Source organism: Tachypleus tridentatus, chromosome 8 (genome assembly GCF_004210375.1).
Source record: "Tachypleus tridentatus isolate NWPU-2018 chromosome 8, ASM421037v1, whole genome shotgun sequence".
NCBI classification, from domain to species: Eukaryota; Metazoa; Arthropoda; class Merostomata; order Xiphosura; family Limulidae; genus Tachypleus; species Tachypleus tridentatus.
The window spans coordinates 148,978,511-148,996,666 of NC_134832.1; the positions used below are offsets into that span (position 1 = coordinate 148,978,511).

The 18,156-nt window shown below is 32.8% G+C and overlaps 1 protein-coding gene across 1 annotated transcript in view; it reads left to right on the plus strand.

The window, feature by feature from the left end:
- Nucleotides 1-15,627, plus strand: part of LOC143223744 (protein BCCIP homolog) — a 28,086-nt gene extending 12,459 nt beyond the window's left edge. The window contains exons 4-7 of the mRNA XM_076452122.1: nt 648-734; nt 7,772-7,959; nt 13,009-13,159; nt 15,359-15,627. Of these exons, the coding sequence (XP_076308237.1) occupies nt 648-734; nt 7,772-7,959; nt 13,009-13,159; nt 15,359-15,532 (600 nt within the window). The 3' untranslated portion in view covers nt 15,533-15,627. The remainder of the gene's footprint in view (nt 1-647; nt 735-7,771; nt 7,960-13,008; nt 13,160-15,358) is intronic.
- Nucleotides 15,628-18,156: the final 2,529 nt, after the last annotated feature.

The window sequence follows — 18,156 nt, forward strand, 5'->3', positions numbered from 1 at the left end:
GAATGTGTTTTTAGACATATTGATTATAAACGGAAAGAAATTTTGCTTTTCTATACAATTTATCAATGCTGTTGGGAAACCATGTAGGTTCACAAAATCAATTAGAAACAAAACTACATTCTCTCTAACTTGGGTGTTGTGGGAAGGTCCATGACTCTTTAACATTTTTTTTTCTTATTTAGGATAGAATATTAACTTATTTGAAATGGTTCAGAGGAGGGTTACAAGGACAATTATAGATATGAAGGGGTTATCGTAAGAATAAGTTAAGATCTTCAAGGGTTGTAGGTGACCTTTACGAAGCTCACAAAATTATTTAGTGGATTAATAGATAAAGGGCCTTTGTTGTTGTTTTTTTTGGACTATATTTTGTAGGTAATTGGATGAAAGAAAACAAGGTTTGGAAAAGATTGGCCAGGCTGAAGTTAAGGCCGATTTATTTTTCTAACAGGGTAATTGGCTTATGAAATGAGCTGATGTTGGCTATAATAAAGACTAAGACTTGAAGAGAGACTCAATGATATCCTTAAAAACAAGGGATGAGTTTAAATTTTTACTTTTTTTAAGGTTTTATGTGGATAATCATCCTTGGCAGGCCAAGTAATCCTTTATTTTATGTATGTACAGATGTCTTTTAATTTACTTAGCAAAGTGATATTCCTGAAGATGAAGAGGAAGAGGATGAAGATGATGTTCTTGGAGTCATTTCAGTGGTAAACATGATGGATAAAAAGGTAAAGTAATCAAAGGTTTATAGAAATGTTATACTTCTCTTCTGAAACTTTATGGGACATTGAAGTTGTAGCCTGATTTACAAACAGATTTTGTGAGTTCAAAACATTTATTTTGCAAACAAATATAAAACACACAAGTTGGGAACAATAAGGAATTACAGTAAATGAAACAGTGAAAAAAAATCAGTCTGAATCTTTCTTAACCCTTCTAACTATTGCTTATCAGTTCTCATTGTAATGATCATAGAGAAAGAAGTAAACAAATTGATAAAAATATATATTTTTCTTTTTAATGAAATGTGCTAAACAATGCTCAAAGTCTTGTACTGCTTTCTCCATCTAGTCAGTCTTAGATTATACGTCTTGAGAAACTTTCTTAATTTCCTTTATTAACAGTTTTTAAGATGTTACTTAAGCAGAACTAAAGTCCACTAGAGTTACATGGGTAGGTATGTGGTCAGTTAAGACTGTAGTAATTATAGTTTTTGTTATTCAGCATGTTTCTTATCAAAACAGCTGTTGGGTTCGAGGGACAGCTGGAAGCTTATGAGCTACTGTCAGTTTAAAATCTTCATTTATTAACTTGTTAGTAGAATCGGGAGGTATTTCCAGGTTCATTTAAATGGTTGTGTTGGTCAAAAGTTTCCATTTTCTAACAAGTAACTAACCATAGTATTCTTGTAGATGAGTGTTGAACTACTGTGAATGGGGTGTGATACCAGAGCTTGTTTAAATCTTGCTGTACAAATACTGTAACAGTTAGTTTACATAATATACCAATCTTGTTATACGATATTGTGACCATTAGTTTGTCATATACCAGTCTTGCTGTGTAGATATTGTCCTCTAGCTTTACATCACTTGCCAGTCTTGGCTTATGAATATTTTATTTTATGAAGACTTTTTGTTATCTCTCCTACTGTAAGTGTACCTGTGGTGGTATTTCACTACTGAAGCCCTAAATTTGTACTTGCTAAACACATTGCCTGTGACACCGTGGCTCATGGCTGTTGTTACAAACTACAGCATTTGTTGATTATGAATTATTCAATTAAAATGCAATGTGTATCTTCTGTGATGCCTTTACTACTAAAACATAATTTAGTATGTTTAGTTTTATATTAGTAGTTTAAGTTGTATTTTTCAGTTTCTACACTACTTTTATTGTTCATGTATTCATTATTTTGTATAGTAAATTATATTCTGAAACAATGTCTTCAAACAGAACTTGTACAGTAAAACTTGTCTAAGGTGGAATCCCATGGGACCGAGTAAAATTTCCAGCTCAGACATAGTGAACATGCATTTCCTTAATTATATATAATTTGTGAGCGGAACGTTATACTTGCTTGACTCAAGGGAAGTAAGACGTTTGTGAATAAAGTTATTATACTGTTTGTTATATTTATTAGAATAAGAACAAAAATATAAATTCTAAATATACATAAGTACACAAAATCTTAATCAAATTTATTTGAAGTAACTATATATTTCATTTTTTTAATGGACTTTCTTGTGCGGTTAAAAGAGAATGCCAATTTCATCAGTTTCTGTTAAAACATTCTTGTCAATGTTCACAAAAGTTTCCTTGTTCACAGAATCATCTGCATCAATTTTCTCAATCAGAATTTGGATTTCACAAGAATTATCATAACAAACAACTTCTCCACAATCTCCGCCATTACCAAGAATAAATCCACAGTTTCAAAAGCACTTTATTACATATTCATCTTTCACGCACATTATTGAATGACTTACAAATGCAATTCCATCTAACACGTCAATTGTCTTGGTCATTTCAGATGCTCTCTTACAGTTGTCCATGTTTACAATAATATGCTGAAGCATCAGTTTTCTGTATTTCAATTTTATACACTGTATAATTCCATTATCTAGTGGTTGTAGAACTGATGTTGTACATGGAGGTAGAAAGACTAAACAAACATTTGAAAGTTGAACTTTTGGGTGACAAGTTGCATTATCTAGGAAAAGTAGAATATTCATATTTCCTTGTTCCATTTTTTTGTTTAATTTAACTGCAAAAATAATGACGGCAGAGAAAAGAACAGAATATATTTAACCAATATTTACTGTAACAAAATATTCAAGAATTTATTAATATTTAAACAAATTATTAATTAAACAAGAATTTTTTAACATTTAAACAAAAATATTTTTCCACCTTACTCAGGTTCTAATCCTACTTGTTTGTAGATGAGATAGGTGAAAGATCCATCCATGTTACGCAGGTTCCACTATATGGAGGGCCTTTTATAAGAGAAATCTTAAGATTTTCATATTTCCAGCTTGTACAGGTTTCCATCTTATGCAATTTCTGGCTTAGAAAGGTTTTACTGTAGTTATGTATTGATGCGTCTTAAACACCAGTAACATATGTCCTTAATTTGTAACAAAATTTTCAAAAGGTGTAGTTGCTACTCAGTAATATAATTTATTATGATTTCAGTCCCTCTAACTGAATGCTCATCAAGTAACGTTTTAATATTTTCTATATATTTCTACATAATGATTAAAAAAATAATAAATAGAAAATTGGAAAATTTGTAGGACTAATTTTGATTTAAGAGCATGAATGAACAAAACGTATCTCAAATTCAACCTGTGGATCTATTATCCGAGTCTATAAATTATTGTTTGACTACAAATCTTTTGTACTGTAAAAGATGTTTTTATTTTTCTGGCATTATATACATAATATTTGGAAAACATGATACTGCTTGTAGAGAGAAAACAGTAGAGAACCATTATATTGCTCATTAATTTAAACTAATGAATCTACTTATTGAAATATTGATTGTTTAAAAGATATAAATTCAAGTGTTACTACAAAATCTACTTCTAGTATGATCAGTGTATTTGATTACTGCATTCTGTCTCTGTCATATGTTCTAAATGTTAGAGTAGTTTGAGCTAAATCTGATAAGTTATGGTAAACATTGAGATTAAACTATGGATCAAAACTGGTTTAAGCAAATCTTAAATATTAGGCTAGATAAAAAGTTTAACTTACTACAGTTAGGTACAGTCTATGTTTTTTATGTTGTACAGAGAATGGTATTAACACCCTGGCTGTAGACTATGGCTATGTAGTCTGCTTACTTCATTGTTTGTTTCTTTGTTAGGTCAAAGAATTATTATTCCTTTGTAGTTGTTGGATAAAATACAATTTTAATTTCACAAAAGTTTAAACACCCAACTTAGAGTTGGATGATTAGGGGAACTTGACAATCAATTAAACATCAGGGTTATTAATGAGTTTTATTTAACTAGTTGATTCTTCTTGCTTGGGATTTGGGTAGTTGTAATAGTTAGATACACTTGTATCAGTTATTGGTTATTTTATTCAGTCGTAAAACTAATTGATTAAGCTGAACAACCTTGAATTATTTGAAAATAAGTTAAGTATTTCAATTATTTGGATGGATAGAATAGTGAAAAATAGTAATAAATAGAAACAACTTTAGATTACATTATTATTTTCAAAATAATAATCAATATTATTGAGGCATATTGGTAATCAGTTATATCTATTAATTTATTTAATTGCCAGCTATAACCTTGCATATAAAGTATGTAGTATGTGATTTTGTAACATTCTGATTACACTGCACAACAAAGGTTTTGCTTCTTAAACACTGTTGGGTGTTCCTTATAAATTTTTGGCTGCTGATCACGAAAATCACATCCAAATTTGCCCATCACGTACCGTTTCATCGAAATCTTCAGTTTTACCAGGACATTGTTACAATGCAAAAACGATATCAGGGCAACTGGAATCCATCAATACTTGCTGACTACTGTTGAACACTGCAACGTGATGCACCGGACATTGAATACAAACGAAAATCAGGAGCAAAACACTTTTAATTATGTTGAACTTAATAGCGTATTTGAAACATAAACTCAATTAAATACGTTATTGTCGGTAAACAGTTTCTACGTGATGAAGCAAAACCAAAACTATGTTTGTGCATACCTATCAGGTACCTGCCACAATTAGCAAAAACTTTTCAGGAAGCAAAGCTTTTCAAAAATATTGTTGTGCAGTGTTATTCTTCGAACCAAAGTAGAACACTCAAAACTTAATGTGCATTTAAAACTTTCATAATTTTTATATATATACATATAATTTTAAGAGTTCATTATTTTTCCCAGATGTTTTCTCAGTTTGGTAGCAGCTTGTATGTTAAAATGAAAAATGAATTGTTTTACCAATTATCATGTTTGATAAACGCATTTGAATATTCACGTTGAAACTATTCTTTAAAAAATCAAAGAACTTATAAAGAAAAATATGCAAAATGTGTGTTGTATTTTCTACTGTAATAGTTTACAAATTGTATTCCAAGGGTTTTGTATAGTTTTAATGAACTAAGTAAAGTAGTGGCTTATAAAGCTAAGGAGTATGTATGTTTTTCTTATTTCTTAAAAATTCATGATCTGTTAAGTTATTAAATCTGTTGGGTAATGACAATTTTTGTTTTAATAACTATAATATATAACTGATTTATACAATGCCTTAAACATGGATATATTTGTTAGTTCACAAACACTACATATCTTTTGTTTATGTGAAGGTTTTTGATAGTTCTTGATGTTGTCAGTGCTGCCAGTTTTTAGATGTACAAACATCACCAGAGCTGGACATTAACTTAGAAAATCACTTGTCCAGTCAGGGATTTCCTCATGGAAACTACTTGTGTTGATCATTTTCTGCTACCTTAATTAATAGTGCTTGCATAAAAAACTCAACAAAACTAAAATAAGATTGGAGTACTGTTAGTAAAAAGAAGTGAAATTATACATGATTAGAAGTTACTGAAAGATCTACATCTGCCATGCTGATGGTAAACCAAGTCATTAATATACGTACACTAAATCAAATTTTTTAATGACAGAGGAACCAAATTAAGTTACTTAACTAATCCATCTGTCTACCTGTGAAAAACATTAAACAACTTTAATATTATATGGGATAGGTAATGTATCTTTGAGAAAATGCATGGAATGTGCCAGGATGAAGGATCTTAGTTGTTTCAGTGTGAGTTTTTCTTTTCATCATCTCTGCTGCACTTTCTTTTCCTGCTACAGGGTTATCAAAATGAGTATTTCTATATCAGTACCTCAAGGAGTTGGCTTAGATTGGATATTTACCCCAAATTGATGGGGTGTAACATTTTATCCTCCATGGATTCTGTTAATTCTCTCAAGGCATCAACTAATAAGTGATGAAGAAACTGTTAGTAAAGTGTTATCTATCCTTCATGATATCTAGAGCCAGTAATTCAAAGTAAATGGCTAACATGGTGCATAGTGAAAAGATGGGGTATGTTCTTCTTCAGTCAGCTTGTCACTTTGTGGGTTGTACCCAATTATCCATTTGCTCCTTCATATCCAGTGCTGCAAATCATCTTCTTCTAGTTCCATCTATCTTGTATTCCAGTTACGGCTGTCTGTTCTCCAGAACACCTTCAGTAAGTGCATCATGCACTGGCTTTATCTTCACAAATGGAAACCCTCAACCACAACTCTCACATATACAGTCTCATTTTTACAAACTGAGATGTCAGTGGATACATCAAATATAATCAAAAGAAGCATCTGTAGTTTCAGGAGGCTATTCATTTCTTACCTAATATTATTATAAATAAACAAGATGGACCTGAAATGAAATAGAACAGTGGTAGCTGATAGAACTTTAATGGGTAAAATTGGTAAATTAAATTCATATTCTTTACTTAGGTAAATTGGAGGGTTCATAATTAGAAACTTGATGGATCTGAAATGAAATGTATGTGCAGTAAAGCTAATAAAAATGTAATGTGTGAAGTTGGTAAAATAAATTCATGTACTTAGATAAGATGATTATAGGATTTAAAATCAGTTACCTCTGAAGAGTTTGTTCTTCATTGTAGCCAGTCATTTCAACACCATTCTGTGGCTGAAAGTCTAGAATTTTAACACACAGGTTTAAATGAGAGCAATTCCTCTCTTATAATAGAATATGCAGTGATAAAGCAAAAAAAACAACAAAAACTTTGCCCTCTTAGCTTTGTTTGATTTTTTAACAATTTTTAAGCAACTTGTGGACATCCAGGATGGACTAGAACTGTTCAGTTGGAAAAAGACTGTTCAATCTCCTAAGTATAAGAACAACAGGTACTCTCCTTTTTTGTTTCAGGCATTGAACATCATATTCTCATGTGAAGACTCATTCACAGTGCTATATTCATGTGATTCGATAGCTACAATTCTGAATACAAAACTAGAGCTTGAACTAATGATAGTATTTTCTGTGGACTTGCTACAGGAGACACGAAGATCAAGCAACCTGTACTTGTCTTTCCATTTTGGCAATAATTCTCTTTTATGACAGCACCTTTCATATTTTCCATCTTTAAACTTCTCTACCTTTTCCTTCATTCCTCAACTGTCCATTTTCATCTTTCGATAATAAAAATCCGTATGAAAGTAGTGACGTGATTTAACACTTCAACGTATGTTTTACCTAAAGCTCTAAGATATAAAGGTTTGTTAATCATTATTAAAGTACCCAGTGTAACAGTTAAACATTGTTGATCTGTTTGTTTATTATATCACGTGCTTTTGATATGCATGTGTATTGGGTTAGAATGGGCGACAACAGCTGATTTACAGTGGAGTTTTACAGTAAGTAGCCCTTCAATTCGGGAAAAGAATAAAAATTGTGCATGTTAAGCAGTTTATAAGGGTTAAAGGAAACGGGTGTAAAAGTTTGCTTTACCACATCATTTGTGTTGTAGTTCTTACAAACATTTTTCTGTTAATTATATTTGTGATTAGTGCCCAAAGATCACTTGCCTTGTCAAACAAATTATTTGAGGTTTTTCTGCCCCTCATTTTCACCTGTATCAAGCAGTTGAGCAACTGCTCATGTCAAATCCTGATCATAGTCGATGTTTTTTTTTTATCTGAAATTTGAATATTTTTGAACTTTTTTTTTATTTTCTTAAAGTTTCAATGGTTTGTATTTACAGGAACTAGAATGTGTTAAACAGATAAAGTCGTTATTACTCGACAGATGTAAGGAAAATGCTTCAGTAGAAATTCAACAAAAGTTTTCTTCCTTCTTTTCTGAAACTACTCACACTCTAGGTCTGGTCATTAATGAGAGGTTTGTCAACATACCAACTCAGATTGCCCTTCCTCTTTTCAATAGTCTGAAGTAAGTTAGGAACTTATTGTTATCCGTGGTTATATGAATTTATCTGAAATAATCACTAAAGAATTCATGTTTTGTAACTTTTGAACCTGTATCTTTTTTTAAATTTAATATTTAAAATAAAATAGGTGAGTAGAAATGTAAAATTATTTCCTAATTCTTCAAACCTTGCACTTAAAAAAAAATGCAGGCTAAGTTTTCATGATAAAAATAAGTAAGCTAGGAAAAGTAATTGAGGAAGAAAGTTACAAAAACTGATTCAAACACCATACTTGCCTTCTTTTGCAAGATTGGCTGTTCTTGTCTAGCACTGCCACATTTTTCTCTATGGACTCTTTTCCCCTATTGGAATCAAATGATTCAAACATGTTTCTCATGCAAAGCATCATGCATCACTTCTCCACCAATACAAGATATGAATACGTGTATAATACATGTGGCTCCCTCTATATGCCACTTCTGTCGCTTCTTGTTTGGCAGTGCTTGTGCTTAAACATATTCCTTTGTTTGTTTTAAGAATCACAATTATCTTTAATATACTCGTAAAGTTGGTTTTGTTTAACTTACAACCAGGTTTATTAGTACTGGTTTTTCACTTCAATTTAATCCCAGTTTATTACAATTATATTGTGATTATTTTTATTTTTGGTTGACTCTTTTTGATTATGAATTCTGAAGTTCATGTTTATCATTTTGTTGATCACATGTGAGACAAGTGCTATTTTGTGGACCTCAAGTGCAGGTGACCTGGTGAGAGATTTATCAGTATTTATTTGTAGTGAGATTGAACATTACTTCGGGTCAGCCTTTATCTTTTGACCTTGACCAACTTTCTCCTGAACATGCTGAGACTGTTCAGGCTGATGATGACAAGGACTTTGATCACCTATTTCTAGCCACTGATTTTGCTGTGTTTTCTTGTACTGCTTTTTAAGGATTCATTTAGGTCTACCATGTCCTTTTTGGATTTTGTTTTTCAGGTATATGATGTTTTATCCCTTGCCCCTATTTTCTGTGAGCTACATCCTTCCTCAATACATGAACAATCTTCACATTCCTGTTTGGTTTTCTTTCGGAACCCAAATATTTGGGTTCATGCTGACCAATTTGTCTCACAACTAAGTGACAGGATTAGCATGCCTTGCCCTCCATGGACTTTGGATCAGTTTGGGGTTGCAAATCATTGTGTTGACTGACCTTTTCTAGACCAACAGTTTTTAATGTTCTGTTTTACCTTTTTGTGAAGCAGTCCTCAAATATACATAAGTTTGACTCCTACTTGATTTTCCTCCCTTTGTCTTCCCCTCTCAACTCTTTTACAGTATCTTTCTATTATCCACCTCCTCTCCAAGGCTTTTCAGTGAAATCCTGAGTGGATGTCTGGTGACATTCTTTCCCTTTTCTCCACATTGGCTTGTTTATCATTGTCGGCTCTGGTTTTGCACGTGGGGCTTCTCTGTTATTATGATCTTCTGGATCATGGTGTGACCTTAACTTGCATACATTTACGTACATCTTATTATCAGGATTTAAGTCTGACCCCAAATTTGTGTTGTTACACATCTGACACAGTCTCTGAATTCTTGGAGTTATGAGTTGCATCAGTGCAACAACAGTCTTCCCTTTCCAGTCTTGCCCATTTGTCTGAGTAAGAACCCAGTAGGATACCTATTACAGTTTTCCATCCTTCCCCTTCTCAAGCCTTACCAGTCACTCCATCTTTGGGTGCCTCGTCTCCTTTTTTCTTTAACAATGCACATTACGGTGCCAACAGTATTGTTGACAACCTGATGGATTCTGGTCTGGTTGGAGCTCAACTTGGTGATTTCTTCACCCATGGCAATCTTTCATCAAGCATCATTGGGTTCTTAAAAGTTTTATTGGAAATATTTGTGATCCTCTTGTTTTTGGGGTTTTTTTTCCACCTTCTATGCTTGTTTCTTTTCCTCTTTCTTGAGATCCAATGACTAACCAGCATCTATTAGAGGTGGTTACATAAGCAGGCCATCAAACTTGTTCTACATACTTCACCAGGTTTCTATTTCAGATTCTTTGTTTTTCCCAAGAAAATTTGGGACTGTAAGCCAGTCATCAATTTGTTCAGCCACTCCATTTTACCATGGACTCATTTCTCACCCTGTGGTGAGCATTTTCTCTGTGATTATGGATGACCCAGATAGACATTGCAAATGTTTATCAACACATCCTTATCTCATCCATATCTTCAATTTGACTATCACTGAATGGTTTACCAAATTCATGTCCCACTTGCTTTCCACTCCTAATGTTTTCTGTTGGGTGTTCAGAACTTTTGTTCACCATTTTCATGCTCTGGAGCTGTAATTCTGCCATTATATGGATATTTAGCTTCTTTTGGCTCATTTTGAATTGGAGTTAGCCAGCTATAATTGTTAATTTCCTCAAATGGCTGCTTGGATGGGTGAGTTAATCAAATTGGAGAAGTTTTTTCTTTGTCCTACCTACTACTGTGTTGTCTATTTAGGCATCTTTTTTATTTTTTTAGAAACTCATCTCAGTTGGCCTCAACTTTCTCCTCTACAACTTCATTCCATAAAATTGTCAGTTTGCCATACCCTTTTGGCTCTCTTGCAAGGATCTATAGCTTTTGGGGATGTGGTCTTTAATGCTGTCATTGGCCCCCTCAGTGATGCACATATTTGATCTCTTAAGTGGGCTATTCAAAATAATTGGAACCTTGCCTGAGGATCCCTTGTCAGTTCCCATTACCTTTTGCTTTGGCTATTGGACAAGGCCCATAATAAGTCAGCTGGCATCCCAGTTCCTCCGTGTTGTCTAGATTCACACATCTGTTTACAGATGTATCCTTTCAAAGCTGGGATGCATGGATCAATTATCAAGAAGCTTCGAGTTGTTGGGCTGATGATGAGAAGTCCTTATATATTAGTGCCCTTGAGCTTCTTGCAGTCCATCAGGCTTTGAATCACTTCCTTACTCTTGCCAGATGATTCATTCCAAAAATTCTACAATGGTAACACACATCAATCACCAACGGGACACCTGCTCAAGATCTCTCAGTTTTCAAATTCAAACATTGGATTTCCTATATTGGTCCCATACACATCACATTCATGTCATTGTGAGTCACATTCCAAGTGCTTTCAATCTGGTAGTGTATCATTTTTTTGCATCCCAACAAAATTTATTCAGTGGAATGGCCTTGAGATTCTCTTGTATTTCAGTGGCATTGCTCTCTGTGAGGTTTTCTCCATGTAGATGCACTTGCTACAGCTCTAAATCACAAATTACTTCTTTTTTTGGTCCCCAGTACCACATTCTTGGGCTCTGGTTGTTGATGTCTTCAACAAGGATTGGCCCCACAAATTCCTTTATGTTTATTCTCCTATCTGATTGCATTATTGAGTGGGCTGTGTCATCCATACAACTCTGTATTAAGTTTTTCTGATCTCTCTTTAATGGCTAACTCAACTGTGGTTTCTACAGTTACAAAAATTTCAACTTTTTCCTCCAGTTTCCCTTCCTTTACTTTGTCAAACTGGTTCACCAGTTTTACATTCAGCCATACATATCATTCATCTTCATGCCTTGCTTTTGTCAATTGAGAAACTTTCCTTTTGGCTTGTTACATATGTCCTTCAATGGAGGTGTATTGTGGTTTCTACAGTTATACAATTGCAACTTTTCCTCCCAGTTCTGCTTCCCTTGTTTCCCTCCCTTCTTTATCAATCAAGCTCAGTCACTGTTTCTACATCCAGCCATCACATCTTATATTTTCATGCCTGGCTTTTATCCACTCCTTGGTGAGGAGACAAGGTTTCTTCTATCAAGTAACTTTTAATTTGTTGGTTTCACATTCCCTTCTTCAGTGGAGTTGTATGTGCACAAATGGAGGGTGTTCCACAGATGGTCTGCAGTTTGGGGATTCCTTGCTAATTGATGTACTGTGGCTGAGTTTCTCCCTTAATGTTTGACTGGGGTTTTTGTCTCCTGTCTCTCAGGTTATTGGATTACTTTATCCCATCCCTTTTGCTTTCCCAATTCTGTCAAGTCTTTGATTCCTCTGTTCTTAGCATCTTAATGTATTCCTTCCAGATTCGTCCTTCCCCCAGATGGCCTAGTCTTCTGCATTAGGAACTTGATGTGGTCTTCTGTTCCTTCACTTTATCTTTGTTTGGACCTATTTCTTTATTCTCCATGTTCCACCTTTCTCTCAAAACATGTTTTTTTCTCTTCTTAGCCTGTGGATGTCATAGGTCTGATTTGTTTACCATTGACATTTCACATATACTTAATTATCGTACCTGCCTTTTCTTTTATCTAGATCATTCCTCTCTCCTGAAGTCCTTGGTAACTCCTCTTTTTCACATCTTTCACATATTATGCTCCTATTGGTGAAGAAGTGACACATGATTTGTATGAAAGGCATGTTGGAATTTTTTGATTCCAATATGGCAAGCAGCAATAATTAGCATGGCTGATCTTGTGAAAGGAGGTAAGTACTTTTCAGAGAAACATTTTCAGTTTAGGAAACTTATAACATTTATCAGTTTACAACTTTTTTTATAAAAATACCAAGTTTAGAAACTTTCAGAAACAAGTGGTATATTTAGGATTAATCATAGAGTTATATGCTGTTATTGTGTACATAACAATCAATAATTGTTTCCCTTTTGAAAATTTCAGGTGTACAGTACAGTATGGCTAATTAAATATACATTGTACTTGTAAGAATACGTTGTTTCATCAGTTGGATACCCTCATCATTATTGATATTTTAAGCTGTAATTGCAATAATATCTCATGATATTTGGCCAGCTTTTAGGAGATTTAGTCCTAAATACAAAGAGTAAACTAACAACTTTATATTAAAGTTATCATAGTAAATAACACATCAAAATAATAAATAATGGCATTAATGTAATAAGTAACATAATCAATATTTTGAACAAAATATTTCATATATTAAATTGTAAGTTCTTTTGTTGCCTAACAACGTTTTCTTAATGTCAAAAAAAGGTTCACTGTTTCATATTCTCTGTTCTAATTCTGTAGCAATGATGTAGAAGAGGCAAACAAAAGAAAGCTGAAGTATAATTTTACCCATTACTTATTCATCTGCAAGATATATAAGCCTAAACAAAAGAAGAAACAGCCTTCAGAAACTCTTATCTATTCTAATGCTGAGGAAGAGTTAATAGAAGAGGTAAGAGATGTAAAAACAAAATATATCCAATTGCTCTTATATTAATGTCACTTTAAAAGTCACTTTTCTATTCTTTCAAAGTAGCATTTCTGTGGAAATTCTGCAGCTACAAAACACCTTGTTTATTAGTTAATTTAAATTGACTTTTGTAACTTGTCTTCTTGAAAAGAAATTTCAAGAAAACTGAAAAAACTAAAGTTTATTTTGTTTATTGTAAAATTTAGACACTTCTGAGAAAAAAAGTAAAGGTTGTCAAACCATGAACTAAAATTGAGGAAATAAAGATAGGTGAATTTGTTCTCGTTGTGTTTAAAATTTTTTTTGGAGTTTAGTGTAACCCTCATAAAAAAGGAAAGAAAGAACCAAAAGAGGATGTTCAGGGTGAACTGCAATGGTCTGTAAATATGTTAGTGATTAATTAAAAAAAAGGTCATGTTTAGAAAGATAGTACTGTCTTAGAGCTGCAAAATAAAAAGTTTACAAATCTATGAAGACAGTGAAGAATTATTGTGTTGATATCATGGATAGTAGGTGTATAATATATTTGTTTACAGTATTATAATGTGGATAATGTTATACAGGGTGTCCCAAAATGAATATCAGTATTATAATGTGGATAATGTTATACAGGGTGTCCCAAAATGAATATCAGTATTATAATGTGGATAATGCTATACAGGGTGTCCCAAAACGAATATCAGTATTATAATGTGGATAATGTTATACAAGGTGTCCCAAAATGAATATACCAAAAAGAAAGTTTAGTGATAATTTTATTATTTGAGATAACACCAAAATTCAGATCCAAATATCAAATAATATTTTGAAAGAGTTGTACGTTTTGTTTAATTTAATTTAATTAATAAACTTCAACATATCTTCCATCATTAGTTATAATCATTCTGATTCTGTGGTCTGTTATGGTAGACTTTTGTTTTCAAAAAGTCTCAGAGATAAAATTTCAAAAGAGTTAAACTGGGGAAAACTCTTAAGGAGTTATCATTCTATTCAAAACAGCATTAGTTCTGAAATAAAATACATTCATAAATAACAATAATATTTACTGTAAGGAATAAAATAATAATTAAATTTGAATAAAACTTACAAGCCTTAAGAAAATGTTTTGTTTTGAATTTCTTCATATCTCAAACAATCAATGTGTTCAACTTTCTTTTTGGTATATTCAATTTGGAACACCCCGTATATCCTCTTGACAACACTATCCTAATGTAATAGTTTAGTCCCCAGTCTGTGATTCCATGGACAGAAAAACAACTGACTTTAAAACGTTCAGAAATGTGTGGATTTTAGCTTCACCTGTTGAATCATAAAATCCACATCTCTAGACCATCGCTGTGTAAATCCACAGATTTATGGTCATTGTGTGTAATAGCTCTTCTACAAACAGTTAATATTTTTTTACTCTTTGTAAGACGATCAACAGAAAAAAAATGTATTATCAGTTCTGTGACTTTGCCTGGCCAGTGAAGCAAAATCATATATTAAATTTATTTTGTGTGGTAATATATATAAGAATTACCCTACTGTTTGTATAATTCCCTCCTTTTACAATAATATAATGTTTTTCCCTTTATAACAATATACTATTTTTTGTGTTGTTACATTGAACACCTTACTAGTGTGCATATGACATCTTCTAATTTCAAGAGTACCAAATATTTTTTTGCCTTCCCTGGTTCTCGCCAGTAAGGCTCTGGCCTCTGTAGTTTATGTGTTGATCATTCACCATTTTTGCATAGTTTCGTGTAAGACACGTTGCAAAAGTAAAGAGCATCCATGATGTAGACTTGGAGCTTTTACAGACATTACGGTTCAATGTTTAAAGATATTCAAAAGTTCTGTCAAGTGACACGTACCATCACTGATCAAGTAGGATGCTGATGCTTTATAAATCTGTTCTTCTTCAACTCGTTAGGTGTGGGTTTTGTGACTTAGATCATGTATCATAGATATAACACTTCTTCAGTTTAAGGTGTGGGTTTTGTGACTTAGATCATGTTTCATAGATATAATCCTGATGTAGAGAGTGATAATAAGAAGTGGGATTTAACACCACAATATACAATTTTATATAGAAATGTATGATGAGATAAAGATGTGTAGTCAAAACATTGCAAGTATTGTATAAATGCATAAGTGTACCTTTTTTTAATGTTTACATTTTTTACCCAATCACAGGAAAGTGAGCTTCAGTTTGACTTTTCCGTAGAGATGGAAGCTGATTCTGCTCTTGGTGGAATGTGGAAAGATGATGATGAGGAATTCACACCTTACAGAAGAGTAATCATCATTCCTGCCACCAGATGGCCAAATATAATCAGAAAACTGAAGGAAGAATTGACTCCATCATAATCTATCAGGTTAAAGAATTTTGTATAAAATCACCATGAAATAAATGGAAATGTATAGTTTTACCAAATAAACATCTAAATTGTTTTAATAATCTATGATTGTGTATATTTTTATTGATTTCAAATTAAGATAGACTCCCAAAGTTTAGAATAAGATGCAATCTTTGGTAAGATCTTGATGAGGAGCATAAATGGAGTTAGAAACTCCTCGATAGTTGTTGTTCTGAAGTAACATTATTGGTAAATATTCACTCGATGATTTCTGATGTTTTGCAAAGTAAAATATGTACTATTACCTGGGTTTCAGATAGAAAATAAGCAGGTCTTTTCATTATGATTCTTATCCATACCTGGTTGGACCATCATCTGTTTTGATAGAAGCATGGACTAGGCCTTCTGTAGAACCTATAAAATGCTAGGGAGTGTTCTGTTTTATTGTAGCATTATAGAGGATTAAAACTTCAGTTTTGGTCACAGACACGTCATGAAAATTGTGGTTGTTCATATAACATTGAATTTCATTTCAAAAATTATCCATTGGATGAGGTTCTGATCCTTTTGCTGGATCAGAAAAATGTCTGAAGTCACTGTCATGCATTTTACAATGGTTTTGAATAATACTCAACTGTTGGATTGTTTTAGAGGAATCCTGGTTCTTTAAGGTGGAAATACAGCATTGTAAGTCTGATCTTTAACAGATTATTTGAGTATTTATTTACTGTTCTGAAGACATTAACGTGTCCTAACTTTACCACAAGTATTCTCTTCACCATCTCTATTAGCTTGCACGTTTGGAACAATAAAAGAAAGCAAATAGGGGATTTTCCATAGCTTTATTACAGTGTGAATACTTCTTTGTTCCCAGTTTGTGCTGTAAGCATTATTGAAGCAATGTTTTTCTCTCATCATTACAAGTAAACAGTTTTGAGTTGTTGACTGTGATATGATAATTTTGGTTTTCATGATGTATCAGGAGATAGTAAGATCCTATATTTTATTGAAGGAATCAATCAACAGAGATTATGATGTTAACAGAGAGCTAAAGTATTGTATTTTTATTTATCCAGTTGTCTTGTCATTCAACATTATTGTTAGCAGGTGTTCCAAGTGACAGCATTTTTAACACCATTGTTGGTTATGTGCAGTTGACACATGTAATCATATTTGTTTCATATTGGTTAGACATAGGTTCAGTCTTCAAAACTGCCAACTGAAACATTAAGACTAAGAAAGGTAAAACATTTGGAGGGGAAGAGTCCACTAAAATTCCTCAGATTGTGTAAATAAATAAAAATTATGATATTAAAGTAGGTGACTAAATGTCATTTCAAACCACATATAGTTATGAGAAAGTACCAGTAACAAGTTTGTCGAAAGGATCTTTTAGGTTAATACATAAATCTTGTAATATTTAGAGTATGAATATATTAACATAGACAATAGATGCACAGAGAAAGGTGATTTTGAAACTAAAGCAGAAGGTTAGACAGTATTTATCAATTTGGTATCAGTCAACACATAAGAAGACAGATAATCACGTACAACGTACAATTTATACAGTCTAGAGTGGTGAAGCAGACAATGAATGGTACATATGTGAAGAAATATATATATGAAGAAATGAGAAGTTTTTTTTTGAAAAACCGATAAACTGTTCCATAGACACGTGCAAACAAAATGGGCAACATTTCTGTGTATGAGCACCACCAGTTGAGGTAAGACTCGTGATAATAACAATTAATTACTGAAACAAAGTTTCAGAAGCTTCAAAAAAAATCACCTGTCTCCGATTTATTATCAATTAATCAGAAATTTGAATTTAGTAGTTAATGAACTGTTGATATGTATCAAATTTATGTTATTTGTCAACAAGATTACACAGATTAAGGTCGCATGCAAAAAACAAACAACTATACAGAAACAATTCTAGGAACTGATATACACCATAGGAATCAAAGGAAACTTTAATCAAATTTATAAACTTCTCAAGCACTGGAGAAGAAAGAGTAAACCTTGTTTTGTTTGTTTTTGAATTTTGCCCAAAGCTACTCGTGGGCTTTCTACAATAGCCGTCGCTAATTTAGGGGTGTAAGACTATAAGGAAGGCAGCTAACCATCACCGCCCACCGCGAACTCTTGGGCTACTCTTTTACTAACGAATAGTGGGATTGACCGTCATGTTATAATGCTCCCACGGCTGAAAGGATGAGCATGTTTGGTGCGACGGGGATTCGAACCCTGGACCCTCAAATTACAAGTCGAACGCCTTAACCCACCGGGCCGTCTACAAAAACCAAAAATATAAATAAAAAGGCACGATATTTCAAACCTGATGTTGTTTAAATATTTTTATACAGTTTGTTGTTCCTTAAACATAAAACGACCACGTTTTTAGCAAGAGGATTACTGTGAGTTAGCATGAACATTATTTTTGAAATTCACTTATGTTTTGACATTACATTCATTTTTATGTTTGTTCCTTGCAAAATCATTTCATTTGAACATGTGTTTCTCATCCTGTACTTTTTATTTTCTTCAAAATAATATTTCTAATAATTTATGCCATGACTCTTTAATATAAAAACTTTACTATACGTTTACCTACAAGACCTATTTCGTATAGGC